Source organism: Rattus rattus, chromosome 3 (genome assembly GCF_011064425.1).
Source record: "Rattus rattus isolate New Zealand chromosome 3, Rrattus_CSIRO_v1, whole genome shotgun sequence".
NCBI classification, from domain to species: domain Eukaryota; kingdom Metazoa; phylum Chordata; class Mammalia; order Rodentia; family Muridae; genus Rattus; species Rattus rattus.
The window spans coordinates 14,397,077-14,413,766 of record NC_046156.1 but is presented as its reverse complement, the minus strand read 5'-3'; the positions used below and the strand labels follow the sequence as shown (position 1 = coordinate 14,413,766).

The following is a 16,690-nucleotide window of genomic DNA, read 5'->3' as shown; positions in this document are numbered from 1 at the left end:
TGAGGTCTAACTAAAGACTGAAGGGAAAAAATGAACCACTCAAATGAACACCTAGAAATAGAGTTCTAGAAAGAGCTAAAACAAAGGCCTCAACGTGGAAACAACCCTTAAGAGGAATGATATAAACAGGAAGGAGAAGGGTAGCAAAGTAAGGAAAACTTCAAAGAGGGAGGGAATATATGCTTTTAATAGAAGCACTATGACACACATCACATCTTTGTTTCATATGAAGAAAAACATACACACAAATTATGAATGTTTAAATATCTATAATTTGCATAAAAAGTTAACATTTGTCATTTTTTTCTGCCTTTCTCTCTTTTTCTTTCCTTCTATCTTTCTCAGGGTCTCATAGAATCTAGGCTAGCCATAAATTCAGTGTACAAGTGATAGAACTTTTAATCTTGATCCTTTTGCTTTTGTCTCCCATGTGTTGGGATTACCAATATGAGCCCCCATGTTTGGTACTCTCTTTTTCTCTTTCTTGACAGAACAAAGTAAATCTGATACCATGATTTCCTATGAAAGTATCCATACATATTTTAATGTCCATTATCTGAAAATAAAGACTTCTCTAACATTTTTACTTTTACATAAAACATTTATTTTATTAATGTCAACTAGCATCTGATCTATATTCAGAGTATATTGTTAAGTTTTTCTCAATTTTTTTTTTAGCCTGGAATTCAATCAAGATTCACATATTAAAAGCCATGTATGGTAGAGTATATCTTTAATCCCAGTATTTAGGAAGTCAAGCAGAGACAATTATGCAAGAACAATCAAGTATTAGCTAAAAGCATTTGCATCAGAAAGGAAAAACAAATTTGCCATCGTCGGAGAAAAGGAGAAAGCAGTTCAAATTCCTGGAAGAGGGTTAAGAGCCATCTTTAGATACACTGGGTTAGATGCTAATTGGTCTTCCAAACAGCAAAGTCAAACAGTCAGATGAATATGTCTATATCTGTAATTTAGAAAAGAAAACTTAGATGAAGGGAAAAAAGTGACCTTCTGAAGTTGGTATTAAAATCTATAGGCTGAATGAGACTACCAACAAATAAGAGAGGGGAGAGAGAACTAATAGCTGAGATGGTCCACTATAACAATGTTGGGAAGAAGAAGATGACCCAACAAAGGACTAAGAAAGAACAACTATGAACGCGGGGAAAAAAATCTAATTATGTAAGAAGCAAGGTGAAGGAATTTTCTCACGGAAGAGAGGGATTCAATCAGATCAAGTATGCTTAGAATTATAACATAATAAATTTCACAATGAAGAGGTAAATGTATCAAGAGTTTAAAAATGAAAAGTTTGTGAAAAGTGAAAGCACGACTGGAGTAGATTAAGAAAGAACAGAAAATTGCTGGCCATTTAAGAATGTTCAGAACACTTGTCCAGAAGAGCAGGTCAATGAGTGATACATATCACATACCTTCCAGCATAAGTCCTCCAGTGGAGACTCATGGTTATGAATTCAAAGTGAAAACCATCCTTACTGCACATTCTTCCTCAGATCTTCAGAGAAAACGATTTAGTGGGAAACATATTCATTAGGGTTGTTGATTAGCAAATTACAACAAGGCAAGAGATGAAAAGTGGTCAAAGCCAGGGTGATCCCCGGCCCTATGGAGTTTAAGCTGGGTATGAGGGCATCATCAGTTGAGAAACAGTAAGAAAGGTGATAATATCGCTTTCTTGTTGATCATATAGAGATTAGAGAAAGTCAGTTAGAGATACAAGAAGCATAATCACATAATCCAATAATGGGAAGTTAGGATCATGATAGAATTAGCATCTAACATTATGTCATTCATATTTTTTGCTTTTTTCAAAACCAATTAATAGGCATGGTTTTCTTACCTCTGATGAAGACGGTCGACTTGGATTGAGCGACATATTGACCAGTGTCTCAATAGTTATCAGGTGGAGTTTTGGATGTTTAACATATCTTTCTTCATTTAAGCAACATTAAAAAAGTATTTAAATAGATTTTTTTTTGGTTTAGGATAGCATTCCAGCTATTTCTGGTCTCTGATATATTCAAAGAGTAAAAAGAAAAACATAAAAGCTTTAATATAAACCCAAAATATAAGCTTAGTAATATATATATATATATAATCTTATTTTAATTTAAAAGGATATTCTAAGTAAGTAGGCCAGTGGTTCTAAGAAAAAGTACATTCTATATAGACGGTAGTGTTCCTAGGTTTTACAAGTGTCTCTTCCTGAGCTGGCAGTATGGGACTTGATATTCCCCTGGAATGCTGGGCAGTAACAGTAAGCCACAGCTCTGCCAGGTACAAGATCAGAAGGTGAGTGCTCTTGCCAAGCTACAGTAAATCAGTAAATTAGTTGTATTAAATACATTTTATTTTCAATTTACAAAGGAGCCCCATGCCAGTGGAGGATAATAAATGGGTCATTACGTTAGGATGGACTTTTGACAAGGATATGGTTTAGAATTTACTAAACAATTCACTTGGTGTGGGTCATAATCGTTATAAACATATACTATACATCATACAGAAATATACTTTTACAAAAATTTATACCAATGGCCATCGAACGATGTCTTCTCATTTTGACTTCCTTCAGGGCATAGCATAAATGTAAGCAGCCATTCTAGGTGACAACACTAGTCTTTAAATATATCAGGCGTTATTTTTATATTATTTCTTGTGGTTTTCCTCATAGAATTTATGGCAATTCATATCAATGAATGATAAAATGTGTGTAGGTGTGTGTAGTATGATAAAAACAGAGTAGTTGAAATATTATTCTAAAAAGAAATTTCCTAAGTTGCCAATCCCTGACGATACTTACACTAACTTAATGATACTTATACTAACACAATGAAAGCTTTCTTTGTATTTCAAAAGAGTATACTTTGTGTACTCTGACCTCCAAGTAGTAACTTAACATACAAAATTCAAAACTCTTCCAACCTTTTAATACACTTATTATATATTATATGTATATAAATGCATTAATAATGCATTTAATACAACTAATATTTAGTTCTATGAAATACTACTAGATACCATTATTAACTTTAACAGCATCAAAATTAGTAAGATTAATTTGTGGGATATACAATCTTTTGAATCACATTGGATTCACATATTATTCCTATGAAAATTTATTATAACAGCTAAAATTATTAGTCATTTTGACTATGACACATTACTCTAAATATATTAGTAGTTTAAGAAGACAGTAACCCAAGTGACACTCAAATAGCAAGTACTTGGGAGTACAGCTGGGGAGCAGAAAGTCTAGCATATAGAAAAGTAGATTAGGGGTAAGCCCCAGTAATTGCGCTAAGCTGATAAAATAAATCCATAGGACTCAGCCTTGATTACTGGGGTACTGGCTGGGTCACATTAATAGCTAATAGAGTTATTAAATAACATTTAAAGTACTACTTGTAGAAATATGAATTAATTAAATAGTATTTGAATAAGAAACTGGAACTTTATGTAGATATATTAAATATATTAATTTGTAATCAAGAGAACTCAAAATGTCAATAAAGATTTACTTTACTCTTGTTCTCTAGTAAACTGCACTCTAATGCACTCATTTGCAAGTAATAGCAAAACAGCAATATTGAGCAATATATTGGTCATGTTTGGCTATTTCTAGCTAGATAAGTAATAGAGGCCAAATTCTCTCTCTCTCTCTCTCTCTCTCTCTCTCTCTCTCTCTCTCTCTCTCTCTCTCTCTCTCTCTCTGTGTGTGTGTGTGTGTGTGTGTGTGTGTGTCGTGTCCCGCCCTCCCCACCCCCACCCCCACCCCCACCCCCGGTTTCCTGGCTGAGACTAAAATTTTCAATAGCTAAAAACAAATAAAAGGGCCTGTTAGGAAGATAAGTCCATTAGGAGTAAGATTTGGTGGTGGTGGTGGTGGGTGACCCCTCAGGATTTCAAATATAATTTGTGTACCGGTTGGTTTTGTGTGTCAACTTGACACAAGCTGGAGTATCACAGAGAAAGGAGCCTCCCTTGAGGAAATGCCTCCATAAGATCCAGCTGTAAGGCATTTTCTCAACTAGTAATCAAGGTGGGAGGACCCAGCCCATTGTGGGTGGTGCTGTCCCTGGGCAGGTGGTCTTGAGTTCTATAAGAGAGTAAGCTGAGCAAGCCAGGGGAAGCAAGCCAGTAACATCCTTCCATGGCCTCTGCATGCTGTTCTGCTTCCTGCTTGAGTTCCAGTACTGACTTCCTTTGGGGATGAACAGCAATGTGGAAGTGTAAGCTGAATAAACTCTTTCCTCCCCAACTCGCTTCTTGGCTATGATCTTTTGTGCAGGAATAGAAACCCTGACTAAGACAATTTGGTAACTGCTGAAGGAAACAGAATATAGGGAAAGAAGCTAGGGAGCAGTCATCACAGCACTAGTCATGCTCATACTATGAGAAAACTGGACTTTTTTGAAGTTATAAAGGTTTTTAAAACAAACTGACTAAGCAAATGCATTGTAACAGGCAAACTAATGAAATTAGTTATAAGGAATAAAGGCCAGAATTTTTGCTGCTAAAATTCTCAACCTTTGATTTTCTTCCTGTTTGGCTTATCTGTGGGATAGTTCTAGTTTTGAGGTTTTCACACAGAATCAACTTCCATGACTTCTCTACATTATCTTTACAATAATAACCTTATCCAATGCTTCACTAACTTGAATGGGCTTGTTATTTAATCAATAATAAGTTTAAATTAAAATTTAGGCATGAATAGAATTTTGGTTGATCTTAACCAAACCATTCCACATATGAACTCCTAACGTAACATTTGGGATTTTCAAACTAATTGGCTAGTGGACAAAGTACTACCAATTAGAATATAAAGAGACCTGGTGAGCAAGGAGAAGAGGACTATAAAGCTCTAGGATAATCTCCTGATGAGCAAGGAGGGGACTGTAGAGCTCTAGGATAATCTCCCAGGAACTACAACATTTTGCTTTACAACCTTTCTGTCACAGATAGATAATCTTATCTTGTATACTAATTTCAACCAACAGTTACCAACCTATCTAAAAGTGAGTTGTTTAGTCTGGGGATGCAGTGCGGTGGATGATCACTTGCACAGTGTGTGCAAGTCTCTTAAATCTGAGCCCCCAGAACCATCTGTTAAAAATAAAGTTATTGAAAAGTATTCCAAGGTCACATCTGATCTTAGCAGAAGACTACAGAGTTCCATCAAAAATAACTTTGAGACTCAGTTCCAGACCTAAAACCAAATTTTAAAAATTTCTAGTGTTCTTCAAAGTAAATAAGGACTTGAGTAATTTTTAGTTATTGTTTGTTATTAGTTTGGTTATTGTATTTAGCAAATACAAAGAGATACTCAGTGGACTAGAAATCCCAAGTAACCATTAAAATTGGGAGTTGACCTAGGCTATATTTACATCTATCAGAACCCCATAGAAAGCAATAAAATGAATTGAACACTAGAAAAGCAGGGTTCTAGTCCTCTATACTGAATAAGGTCACTTACTGTGGTCTGTCTCAGTGTCATAAAACTGACAAGAAAATGACTTGGCCTTAAGACCCTTTCCAGTTCTGAAATTTATTCAGACAGTGACAATACCTTTAAACTAAGAGAAATCAGGATAGTCAACCTTCTGGCAGATGATGGGAATACTTCTTGACACAGGTCTCTCTGATCAGGTTAAATTCAGGTTCTATTTCTGTTCTGAGAGTTTTGTCCTGCCTAGTTCATAGGTGACCTAATAAAGTTCTAACACTCCTAAAAGGTCACTTTTGTTAGCTAAATAAACAAAGTGCCCAGGGACATCTCTGAGCCTACATACCATTAGGGTATATTTAAGACTTGTAGTACTAATTGATGAATGAAGTCTATTTATAATGACGTCTTGACCTGTTGACTGGAACCTGAGGCAATACAGTATATTGTGGCAGGGACACATGAGAGGCTTACAATATGAAAAGGTAAGGAAGGGGCGAACATCCTGATACCCCTATCAATGGTATGCTTGCCTTCCTTCCACTAGGTCTCACTCCCTAAAGGCCCAACCTTCTAATAGCAGCATAGGCAGACAATCAAGCTTTAGCATTTAGGCCTTTGGAGTGCATTTAAGACAGAACCCATAGCATGAGGTGAATGCTAATATGGTAAGATTGAAGGAAAAAATGTGGCAGTTTAGAGAAAGACTATTTAGTGCCCCATTCCCTGAAAAATAGGTAATATGCATAAATGTAGAACTAAAAATGCAAATCTTGAAATTGGCTATCTTAAACACTTTTCCAAACATTCCTTTAACAAAATTTCCCTATGTTCCATATTCAATTATGAAAACTAATTATTATACCAATGTATTAGTAAAGCCATAGAAAGAAATGTATTGCATGTATATAACAGGAAAAAGCATTGGGAAACCTACGTTGTAGGATTTCTTTTAGAGGCAAGTCTCTCATTGTGTCCAAACTCCATCTTCCTTAGATACTATAATAATGCAAACTCAAAACTCCAGAATGTGATATAAGTCATATAAATAAGTAATATAAGTTCACTGAGAAATTCATTTTGAAACCTTCTGGCTTAAGGCTAAACTAAAAAGTCATATGAATCTTGAAGGTATTTTATTTATTTAATATTGAACTCAGACCCAGTGAGGTAAAGCTGAGTAAGGTGAAGAAAGTATTTAAATTGGCAATGTTCTGCTGACAAAACACAAAACAGCAAAATTTATTGGTAGTGTTTTCTTGCCATTCATTGTTAATAGGTTCTCTTTGTGTCAAGTTACTTTTGACAACAAAGTTTATCTTTAATCATCTAATATGTAAACAATAGTACAAGGTTAAAAAAGAAAGGAGATATTGATAGTTCATGAACTGTATTTAATATTCATAGCTTCGAATGTAAATGAATTTAAAGGCAATTTTATTTTTCCTTCCTTCCTATCCCAATATGTACTACTTATTGGACATACTGTAAAACTATGATGACATCTGGTGTTTGAGACAGCAATGCACTCTGGTTTCCTAACTCAATCGTTTGGGGAAAGGAAAAAATAAACTTTCTGAGACTAAGACAAAATAAAGTTTGTTTATTTCTCAATCTTTTCTTAATATTGGGTACTGCACCGTGTAAACATCTTCTTTGAAATTCCTTCCAGTACTAACATTCATTCCATGGTTCTTAAGTATTATTGCAACTAACATTAAGTAAAACATTCTTTAAGTTACACGTTAATCTTAGAAATCTGCATTGTTTTAGCATACATTATGGGTAACAAGTCACAAGGTAAAATATTCGTGTTACACGTCATATTCATTCATTCAGTTTGGTGGCAAGCGTTTAATCACAGCGCTTGGAAGACTGCAGCTGATAGATCTCTCTGAGTTTTGTGGCTATTCTGATCTATATAGAGTTTCTGGCCAGCCAGAGCTACAAAGTGAGACACTGTCTTAAACAATATTCTGTTTTCTTAATATTATGTAGTAATGTGGTTCTGTAAGTGAGTGGATGCGGATGTTCCCTGACTCTAGTGAGGGCCTGGACTTGGTGCTTTTGAGTTGCCCAGAGTGGGGTCTGGGAAGTGAACCTGGTCCTCTGTAGGAGTTCCCCAGTCCTCTAACTGCCATCTTCCAGCCTCAGCTTTCATAGCCTTTACACATTTCCTTTCGTTTCGTTTTCAAGAAACACAGGAAGGGTTTTAACTTCGGCAGTTTAAATGGCTTGCCGAAGCACACAGGGGCAAGCAGTAGGCCTAAATTCAAACCGAAGTTTCTTAGACAGTCACTGTTAAGGATTGGGTAAAACAGCAAACTTCCGGTGCACATTTCTTTTTTTCCCCGCGAGCTGATGATATTAACTGCTTCGTAATGTGAAGTGTTGGCCCAGAGCAAATCTTGTCATTTTTCTCAGTATCCCAAAGAAACGGCACTCCTGACGAACCTCATGTTTATAGATGTTAGGTCCCAACAGGACACCGGAGCTTGAACTAATTTAAATCGTATTTAACTTTTGAGTCTTCTGAAAACTCCCTCTGGGGTTCGGTTACAAGCACGAAGCAATTACAGACATCGAAAGAGCAAACGATCCCCGAACGCCAGTCAGCGCTAACGGGAAGCTGTGCGGGGTGGCCCACACCTCTCGGCGACGGGCCAGGCCTCCGACCGTCCTGGGTCCCGCGGCCCGGGTCGGTTACGGTGCCCTCGGCCCTGGGTTTGGCGGGCTGCGGCCGGCTTTTAGTAACTCCCTCCCACCTGCGACGAGCCCCAAGGCGGCGCTCTCGAGCCTGCCCCGGGCGTCCTCTTACCTCGCCCTAACCAGCCCCTCCTGACGCGGAAGGCGCCGGCCGGGCGTCGGGCCGCACCGCCCCGGTCGCCTCCGCGCCCACCGGCCGCTCCGCCCCTTCTCCTCACTCGCGCGCGCCGCCAAGCCCGCGGCCGTCCAGGGGGCGTCGCCGCGCATGCGCGGCGCACACAGCACCGGAAACTTAGACGAAGTTCGGAGTCCCGCCTCCGCCGTCCTGCGACCTGCCGCCCCCGTACTCGGACTGACGAATTGGCCCGGCTGTCCCGAGCGCCATGTCGGGTTCTTCTAGCGTCGCCGCCATGAAGAAGGTGGTTCAGCAACTCCGGCTGGAGGCCGGGCTCAACCGCGTGAAGGTGAGCGTGTGCGAGCCGGCAGTGGGCCCTGGTGGGGAACGCGGGTGGACACGCGGCGCCTGACTCTCGGGCAGGGCTGTGGGCCGCGGGCGAGGAGGGGGCCCGCCCTTCCGCCGCCGGTGGACTCTTCCCTGCCCCGGCGGGTCTCCCTACCGGACGCCGAGTCTCGCCACCGATTTCCGTCTCACACTGCTCGCCCCAGACTTACTCCTAGTACTCGTCCTTTAAACACACACGAGTCCTCCTGGGTAGTTCCAGACCACGGCCTAATAAACAACTTTGTTTGCTGAACATCCCGGGAGTCTGAGGACACCACCCTTGCTCAGTACTGCCTCGAACAAAGAGGTGTTTGGAACAGACGCCACAGTGTGCTCGCGTCTGACCTTGTTGGGGTATCTGTTTACTGGCTCACATGCCCGAGAAACCGAAGAGCGCTGGCCTCTGTTGATCTCACCTTGCCGTCTGGTTGGTGTCGTGTCTTGGGCTATTATTGACTTTTGGGGAAAGGCCTTCTGACCGTGTTGGTAGATATCTAGGTGTTCAAACGCTGTTTTAAGGACCGTTTGGTTATTTTTTTCATTTCCTAATCAAATTGGCTTCTTTCTGATGTAATAGGTCGGGTTACATGTGAAACAGTTCCCGGCGATTATAAAAAGAAACAAGAATGTAAATCACCCTGCTAGAAGCTGCCAGCTTCCAAGGTGATTTGATTTTATATTCAACAGGCTAGCCCTTATTTCTAATGTACTTTTGGGAAGGGCTTCTATTTAGCTTCCTCAAGTAGAAATGTCAGAGACCCCTTAACTTCCTTGTAACCTTAGAAGGGTAGGGAGACGCCCATCAGTCTTGGTTTGGACTCCATTTCTCTAATCAATTCTCACTTCATCTAAGTGACTTACTCTGTCTTGGCCAGATTAGAGCTCTGAGATTCGAAGCAACCTATTGATCATCATCATCATTTATACATATTAACTATCATAAAGTGGGTCGTAAAGGAAATAATGAATGTATAATTACAGTCGTGGTACTTAACCCTAGTGGGCCAAAGCAATGAGCTTTGAAAACCCTAACTGCTCCATACCAGTCTCCTAGCTTATCTTGCCTTGTGTGTGAATTCTTCTGAAGGCTTCTGATTGGGATGATTTTAAGTCACCACAGAAGTTTTTGAAGTTTCCACAGCAAGGCACATCTCACTTAGGAATTTTACGGTTTTTTTTAGGTTCCTAAATTAGGTTAGGTGCCATTTGACATCATCCATGTACCACACCTATGCTAGGTGCTTTTTTTGTGTGTGACATTTTAAAGCTAGCATAAACTTACTATTGCATTTGTTTAGGTGGTAATTACGAGCGCTTTATGAAACTCTCAGAGGTAGGTCAGGACATTTGGAAGCCTAATAGTTTTGCAGTGTCGACCTCCTGGATAGTGGATAGTGACTGACTGTGGCTTGGGTCTTAGCAACCTTCCATTTTAAGTCCAAAGCTGCTGTTTAAAATACTGGGTTTTTGGTTTTTCTTTTTTTCTTTTTCCCATCTTTATTAACTTGAGTATTTCTTATTTACATTTCGATTGTTATTTCCCTTCCTGGTTTCACAGCCAACATCCCCTTAACCCCTCCCCTTCTCCTTCTCAATGTGGGTGTTCCCCTCCCCATCCTCCCCCCATTACCACCTTCCCCCCAACAATCACATTCACTGGGGGTTCAGCCTTGGCAGGACCAAGGGCTTTCCCTTCCACTGGTGCTATTACTAGGCTGTTCATTGGGTTTTTGGTTTTTCGAGACAGGGTTTCTCCATATGGCCCTGGCTCTCCTGAACTCTGGAAACCAGGCTCGCCTCAAACTGAGGTCTGTCTGCCTCTGCCTGCTGGGATTAAAGGAGTGCTCCACCATGGGCTTAGCTCCCTGTCATCATTTATCCTCTTTCCTGCACTGTCAGTCACACAGCCTTAGGTGTCTCACTGTTGTTTAGGATTCTCTCTGCCTAGAGATGCAGTCCATATATAGTGTACTTGGAGAAATGTGTGGGAAAGGATTAACAGGCACTTTAAGCTTACTGCTGCTGACTGTGAACAAAACCAAATGCAGTATTGTGCAGCACAGATAGCTTTACCCCCCATACAGTAACCACTTTTGAGACGCTAAACAGGGTGTGGGTTATTTGTACAAGTGTTTTAAAACTGCAGTAATGTCTAGTATTCAGAGTCTATTAGTCACAAGGGACTTATACTGATTTGTTTTATAAGCCAAACACAGATAGATTGAAGGTGAGTTTAAACTGATCCAGGATGAGTGAGCCTTTGGTCACAATATAGCTGTTATCTAAGGCTTTTTAATGGAGTATGTGTAACGCTATTAACTCTTTAAGGCACAACACCAGGGTCTTAGGCATTTATAACTTTGGAGATAAGTGAGCTTGAATAAAGTGGACATGGGAATTAAATGTTTTGAGTGTATACCCATTCACTTTGTTGTGTCAGTACTAGTATTCAGTCGGCTAGTTTGAGATAGGGTTTTGCCAAGTAACTGGACTGGCTTTGAACACAGCTGTTTAAGTTATAAAGCCTGACAACCTTCTGCTCTGTTTTATGAGACTTGAAAATTTAAAAAGTATTTGCATGGTGTATGTGAGCATCCATGCTATGGTGCACATGGAGAGTTAAGAGAACAAGCAACCTTGTCAAGTTTGATCTTTCCTTCCACTTATGTGGGTTCTGGAGATCAAATTCAGGCCCAGTTTGACCACCTTTCTGAGTAGCCTGGCTTTAAGAAACACTGTATTTGCCTCAATGTGATTTGGCAGTGTTGATACATATATACAGTGCCACCCAAATAGGATTTCAGTATTATTCACTATATCCTGTATTTCCTAACTAGAATATACATAATGGTAGGTGCATGCTACTCTTACATTCATGACATATGGATGGGTATAAATTTAAAGAATTCTGATTTCTGTGCTAGTTACTTTAGGTTCACGGCTTTTTTCCAGTTTGCTCTCAAGATAATTTCCCTATAATGCTAAGATCTTTTAGTGAACTATTAACACTATATGTTACTTAATAACAAGATGATTGGGGGATGTGACTCAGTTGTTTAGAGTGTTTGCCTAAGAATATAGAAAGGCCTGAGTTGGATCTCAACAGGTGGTAGAGGCAGGAGGCAGAAGGTTCAAAGCTTTTGCTACAGAGCAAGTTTGTGGCCAGCCTGGGCTACACAAAACAAAACAAAATCTATTTTCTCCAAACCAAGGTGTCAGGGCTTGTTGAAAAGCCATCATATCAAAGCAGGACACGCCGTGCTTCACAGTAGATGGGGTTAGACCGCTGAGTCACTGAGGCTTGGGATAGTAGAGAAAACATCGCAGATCACTTTCATTTACTAAGTGTTTTATGAGGCAGTATAGACTTTAGCTGTAAGTTATTTTGGAGTGATGTTCATTTCACTTGTTTCCAGACTTACAAAGACCATTAGAACCTTAACCAATAGACATTTCTCCTCTCTTATTGTCATAGGTTTCCCAGGCAGCTGCAGACTTGAAACAGTTCTGTCTGCAGAATGCTCAACATGACCCTCTGCTGACTGGAGTGTCTTCAAGTACAAATCCCTTCAGACCCCAGAAAGTCTGCTCCTTTTTGTAGTCATATATCTCGAGGTAAGTTCACACCACTCCCTTTTGATACAAAGGAAGAAGTAGCTCGGTCTTTTTATTTGTAGCACTGACAACATCTATCCCTGCAGTCCTGCTTGGCATTCCAAATTCCTTATTTTTGAAGGTTACTGAGAACTAATTAGTAGTCACAAAGACTGACAGTTTTTACTTTTATCAGAGAGTACTAAATAGATGTAGTAGCTGTAAAAAAGGCATGGGAGACTCAAAAGCCCACTGCTGCCAACAGCCATGTTTGTGTAGTGCTGGCACAAACAGCATGCATATTGGAGATCCTAAAATACTTCACTTATTTGCCTGTCAAATTGAAATGTTAACGGATTACAGTATTTATAGGAATGGCTCTGCAGGTACCCTGGTGGATTTGTGGATAAGCTGTTGTCACTGGTGTAAGGGAGCCAAGGTGTGAGTAGCACTGCAGAGAACCAGGGGGAAGCACACTTGGAGTATATGAGTAAGCACATATAACACAGGCATATCTCTCTCTCTCTCTCTCTCTCTCTCACACACACACACACACACCCCAGCCCTTTTTCATTTGTTGAGCAAAGATAAAGGGAGAGAGATTTACACTTGTGTGGGCAGTTAACTGGATTTGAGGATTTGGACAGTATATGGCTATCAGAGTTTATATTCATGTCCTAGACTAAATGTCATGTGTCCAAAATTGTTTTGGCTGATTGAAGATGTAATTAAAGGCCACTATCATTTGTAATCTTTGGTACATTAGTTAGTAGTGAATGAGGAAGCAAACTTAAACTATGAGTGTTTTAAAAGTACGCTGTGTGTGAAACACACCCTTATACTAACATTCTGACTTAAAAGTCCAGGAAGCTGCTTCCTAAAATACCTCGTTACATAGGCTTTTCACGTCCCAGAGTGAGCAGGAAGTTAGGGGCTGTTCAAATTGGTAAATATGACTGGTTAAGATGACTAATACCGAGGAGAAGGGAATAAAGCTGCTTTCGGTAACAGGTTCTCAGTAAAGAAATAACTATTAACAGTCTAGCTAGACCAGCATCAATGTTTTCTGCCTCTTGGCAGTATTCACTGGGCATCTCTACAAGTTTCATATTTTTTGAGTTACTCAGAAGTCTTGTGTAGGATCAGTTCCTACATATTTACAGACTTATTTCCACTTAAGTCTGAGGTCCATAGACTTTTTATTTTTAAGAGACCACATTTAAAACACATTAAAAGTGTTTGAATGACTTACATTGACAAATGACTGTGATAAAGACCCAGCAAAGTAAAATTATGGCTGTTAATTCCAGTAGTAAAAGAAAACTTTGTATACCATTATTTGAAGGAATTTAGGGTAAGACAAAGGTATTTAGATGTAAAAGCACTGCTCTTACTTCTGAAAACTCAAGTGAATTTGTAAATCACCTTCCTGAAGTACATACTACAATCCGTAGGTCTCAGTGGGCTCTAACCCTGCATTTCCTTTGAAGGTTAGTTGGTAGTCTAGTGTACAGTAAATGTGGGTAAAAAAAAATAACTGCAGTCAGCTTTAAAATAACAAAGGCAATGTAAGTAATTTAACAAGAGAGTGCAAAAAGGAAATGACTGTTGTTATGTGTTTTCCAAAGAGGGTCTCTACCTCAGTAAGTCTTCTTTGTACACAGAGCTTTCAAGAGCTGAGCTTCTTAGCTTAAGATCAATTTCCAAGTTTGCGGCCATGTCTGCTTTAGAGGTGTAACTACTAAATAGTGACTTGGAAGTTTTAGTAATACTTGAGTGTCACTGCCCATGTTTGTTCTTTCACACAGGGCATGATGTTTTTGCGAGGGAGGGGGGTCAATTCTTGCTAAACTGACCTTACTCTATTGCCTATCTTCCCTTAGAGGTTTTGTTGAAATTTCTTTAGTGTTATGAAGTAACTCAAATTTTCAAATAGTAGAAAGATGAACTGGTTGTCTGCTGTTTCAAGTTCAATTTTCTTACACCTTATTTTATAACAGGTCACACTTTTACTCATTTCCTTAACTTGTGAAGTCATTATGCCTGTTTTACTTTCTCCTGTATACACATTTAACTGTATTTTATAGTTTCAATATGTTACTATTTCAAAATGTGTAACTACTGCTTCAATTCTGAGATGTTTTGTCCTGTATAGTTTAGTCATTTAAGCTGCTAGACAGTATTCTGTTGTGTGCAGAAACCCTTCCTTACCCATTCCTCTAGTGGGCTGCAGTAGGTGGTTTCATTTGTAAGCTGCTGACAGTGTGCTCAGTCTCGTAGTGTGTTCTCTGTGTGTAGGTGTGTTGTGGTTTGCCCTGGAGTTGTCTGTATTCTGATGCTAATTCTGATGCCCCAAGGACAGCTGCCTAGTCAGTACTCAGGAATCTGGTGACTTCACCACAATCTTCTCCCCTTTGAATTTGTAAAATACTGGTGGGGCAGGTACAGGATAGAAGGAGGCCTGTTACTAGAGGAGAAGGATGGGTGGGAGAGAAGTTTGAAGGAAGAGGAGGAGACTGGAAGAGAAAGGAGGAGAGACCAGAGGGAGAGAAGCCATGGCAGGACAGTATGGCGGGTGACGTTAAGATTCTGCTCTGTGTATTTACAGGTTGTTATTAATGTTCTTAAGGGATGGATGTGTATTGGGCTTTGCATGTTTAGGTGGGCAGTTATATCTTACCAACTGGGCCAAGGGTTATTATGTTGTGTGTTCTTTCATGTGCAGATTTAAGGGTAAGGGAGTGTGGTGGTCTGGGCCACCACGGAATGTGTGCTTCTGGCAAAATATCCAGCAGATATCTTGGGACACTGTGGGGCCGGACCTAATGGGGATAAAAGATAACCATACTTTATTTTCACAACAACATAGGTGAATAGAAGTGATTGCATATTAAGAGATCATTTTTTCCAAAGGATCTTTAGATTTCCATGTTAAGCATTTTTATATTTACATTTTTATTATGATAAAGTATATTTCATTAGTAATCTTAGTGAGGTAATCTGTGAGACTCCATAAAATATGATTTTTTTTCTGTCAGTTGTGAAAATTAAAGTTGGATTTTAATGCCTTTTATACTATAGATTGTATTCTTTCTTACTCTTTAATACTTGGTGATGGTAAACATACAAGCAGGCTTAGGCTTAACCCTTTATAAACTGACATTCAAGTGAGACACCTAGAGAGGGGTTGACTCATGTAGGGTGCATACCAACCCGATCAGGACTGAAAGTGATCACATCACCTTGTGTGTTAGCACAGCAAGGGGTTGGGTGTTGACTTCGGGGGTTTCACCTCACTGATGGTACTACACGGAAGATAAACTGAATGTGTTCAAGGTCTAATCCTGTGTTCTTACCTAACAAAACAGGCAGAACATGAGCCGTTTTCAAAATTAAAAAATTGTCCTTGGGGTTGGGGATTTAGCTCAGTGGTAGAGCGCTTGCTAGGCAAGCGCAAGGCCCTGGGTTCAGTCCCCAGCTCTGAAAAAAAGAAAAGAAAAAAAATTGTCCTTGTTCAGGTGTCAGTGATTAAAAAGTTACCTGTTTGATACTTTATCTTCTTTTTTTCCTCCCACTAGGTTTCTCAAACCACTTTTCATGAACCAGTGAATATTCACGAGAACTAAGTTCGAAGTCACTAAGTTCGAAGTCTGTACAGAAGCTTCTCTTTAACACGTGCCATACACATAATCTTCTACTCGTCAGTCCTTAACATCTACCTCTCTGGATTTTCATGGATCTCTGTTTCACAAGGTTTAACTGTTTTATATACACTGGCTGTAGCATACAATAAAGCAGCATACAAACTTTTGGCCTTGTTATTGATATGAAATGTGCTGTATACTAATTTTTTCAACATTAAGACTCAGTGCCTTATTGGCAAGGCTTCTAGGAACTTACAGAACAACTGCAAATCTTTGTTCAAAGGTTGGAAGACTTAAGAGTTTCTAATCCTTCAGTCAGTTATGGGAATTATCTTAAATATCCCAAATATAGGTAGGGAGATGGCTCGGTGGCTAAGAGCACTTGCTCTGCAGTTAGTTATGCTGAGTTCAGATCCTGCCACCCATGTATAAAGCTGGGCGTGGCTGTACATGCCCGTGGCCACAGCCCTTCAGGGAGATGGTTTGTTGGCTGCCAGCGAGGGTAAGGTGGTAATTAAGCTCCGTGAGAATGAGGCAGAAAGGGATACAGGTGCTTGACACTGCCATGTGGGCTCAACACAGGCAACAAACAACTCTAGTGGCATTAGCAGTTAGTGCTACCAAGAAGGCGGCTGCTTCCATCTGGAAAAAGAGTTAAAGATTCACAGAATCAAGACATTGAGGACTTACAACAATGCCTCAAGTAGGCAAATGGAGGTAATTAGGTAGAAAGGAACAAGAAAACAGGTTAACCTCTGTGACCTGTAACTTTGCTCC

The 16,690-nt window shown here is 39.8% G+C and overlaps 2 protein-coding genes across 2 annotated transcripts in view; one reads left to right on the top strand and one right to left on the bottom strand.

Moving 5' to 3' along the window:
• The window catches only part of Spata1 (spermatogenesis associated 1), a 46,615-nt gene extending 38,183 nt beyond the window's left edge, over nucleotides 1-8,432 (bottom strand). The window contains exons 1-2 of the mRNA XM_032897204.1: nucleotides 8,286-8,432; nucleotides 1,862-2,032 (exon numbers count right to left, since the gene is read on the bottom strand). Of these exons, the coding sequence (XP_032753095.1) occupies nucleotides 1,862-1,897 (36 nt within the window). The 5' untranslated portion in view covers nucleotides 1,898-2,032; nucleotides 8,286-8,432. The remainder of the gene's footprint in view (nucleotides 1-1,861; nucleotides 2,033-8,285) is intronic.
• Nucleotides 8,433-8,455: 23 nt separating this feature from the next.
• Nucleotides 8,456-16,088, top strand: Gng5 (G protein subunit gamma 5). Its single transcript, XM_032897203.1, has 3 exons — nucleotides 8,456-8,637; nucleotides 12,151-12,290; nucleotides 15,848-16,088. The coding sequence occupies exons 1-2, from the start codon at nucleotides 8,557-8,559 to the stop codon at nucleotides 12,274-12,276; spliced, it is 207 nt and encodes a 68-aa protein (XP_032753094.1). The 5' UTR covers nucleotides 8,456-8,556; the 3' UTR covers nucleotides 12,277-12,290; nucleotides 15,848-16,088.
• Nucleotides 16,089-16,690: the final 602 nt, after the last annotated feature.

What these genes read in the sequence shown, in the direction of transcription:
- Gng5 (XM_032897203.1), top strand. Translation starts at nt 8,557, where the DNA reads ATGTCGGGTTCTTCTAGCGTCGCCGCCATGAAGAAGGTGGTTCAGCAA. An exon ending in CCGGGCTCAACCGCGTGAAG is followed by an intron (nt 8,638 to 12,150) that starts GTGAGCGTGTGC and finishes TTATTGTCATAG; the next exon opens with GTTTCCCAGGCAGCTGCAGA.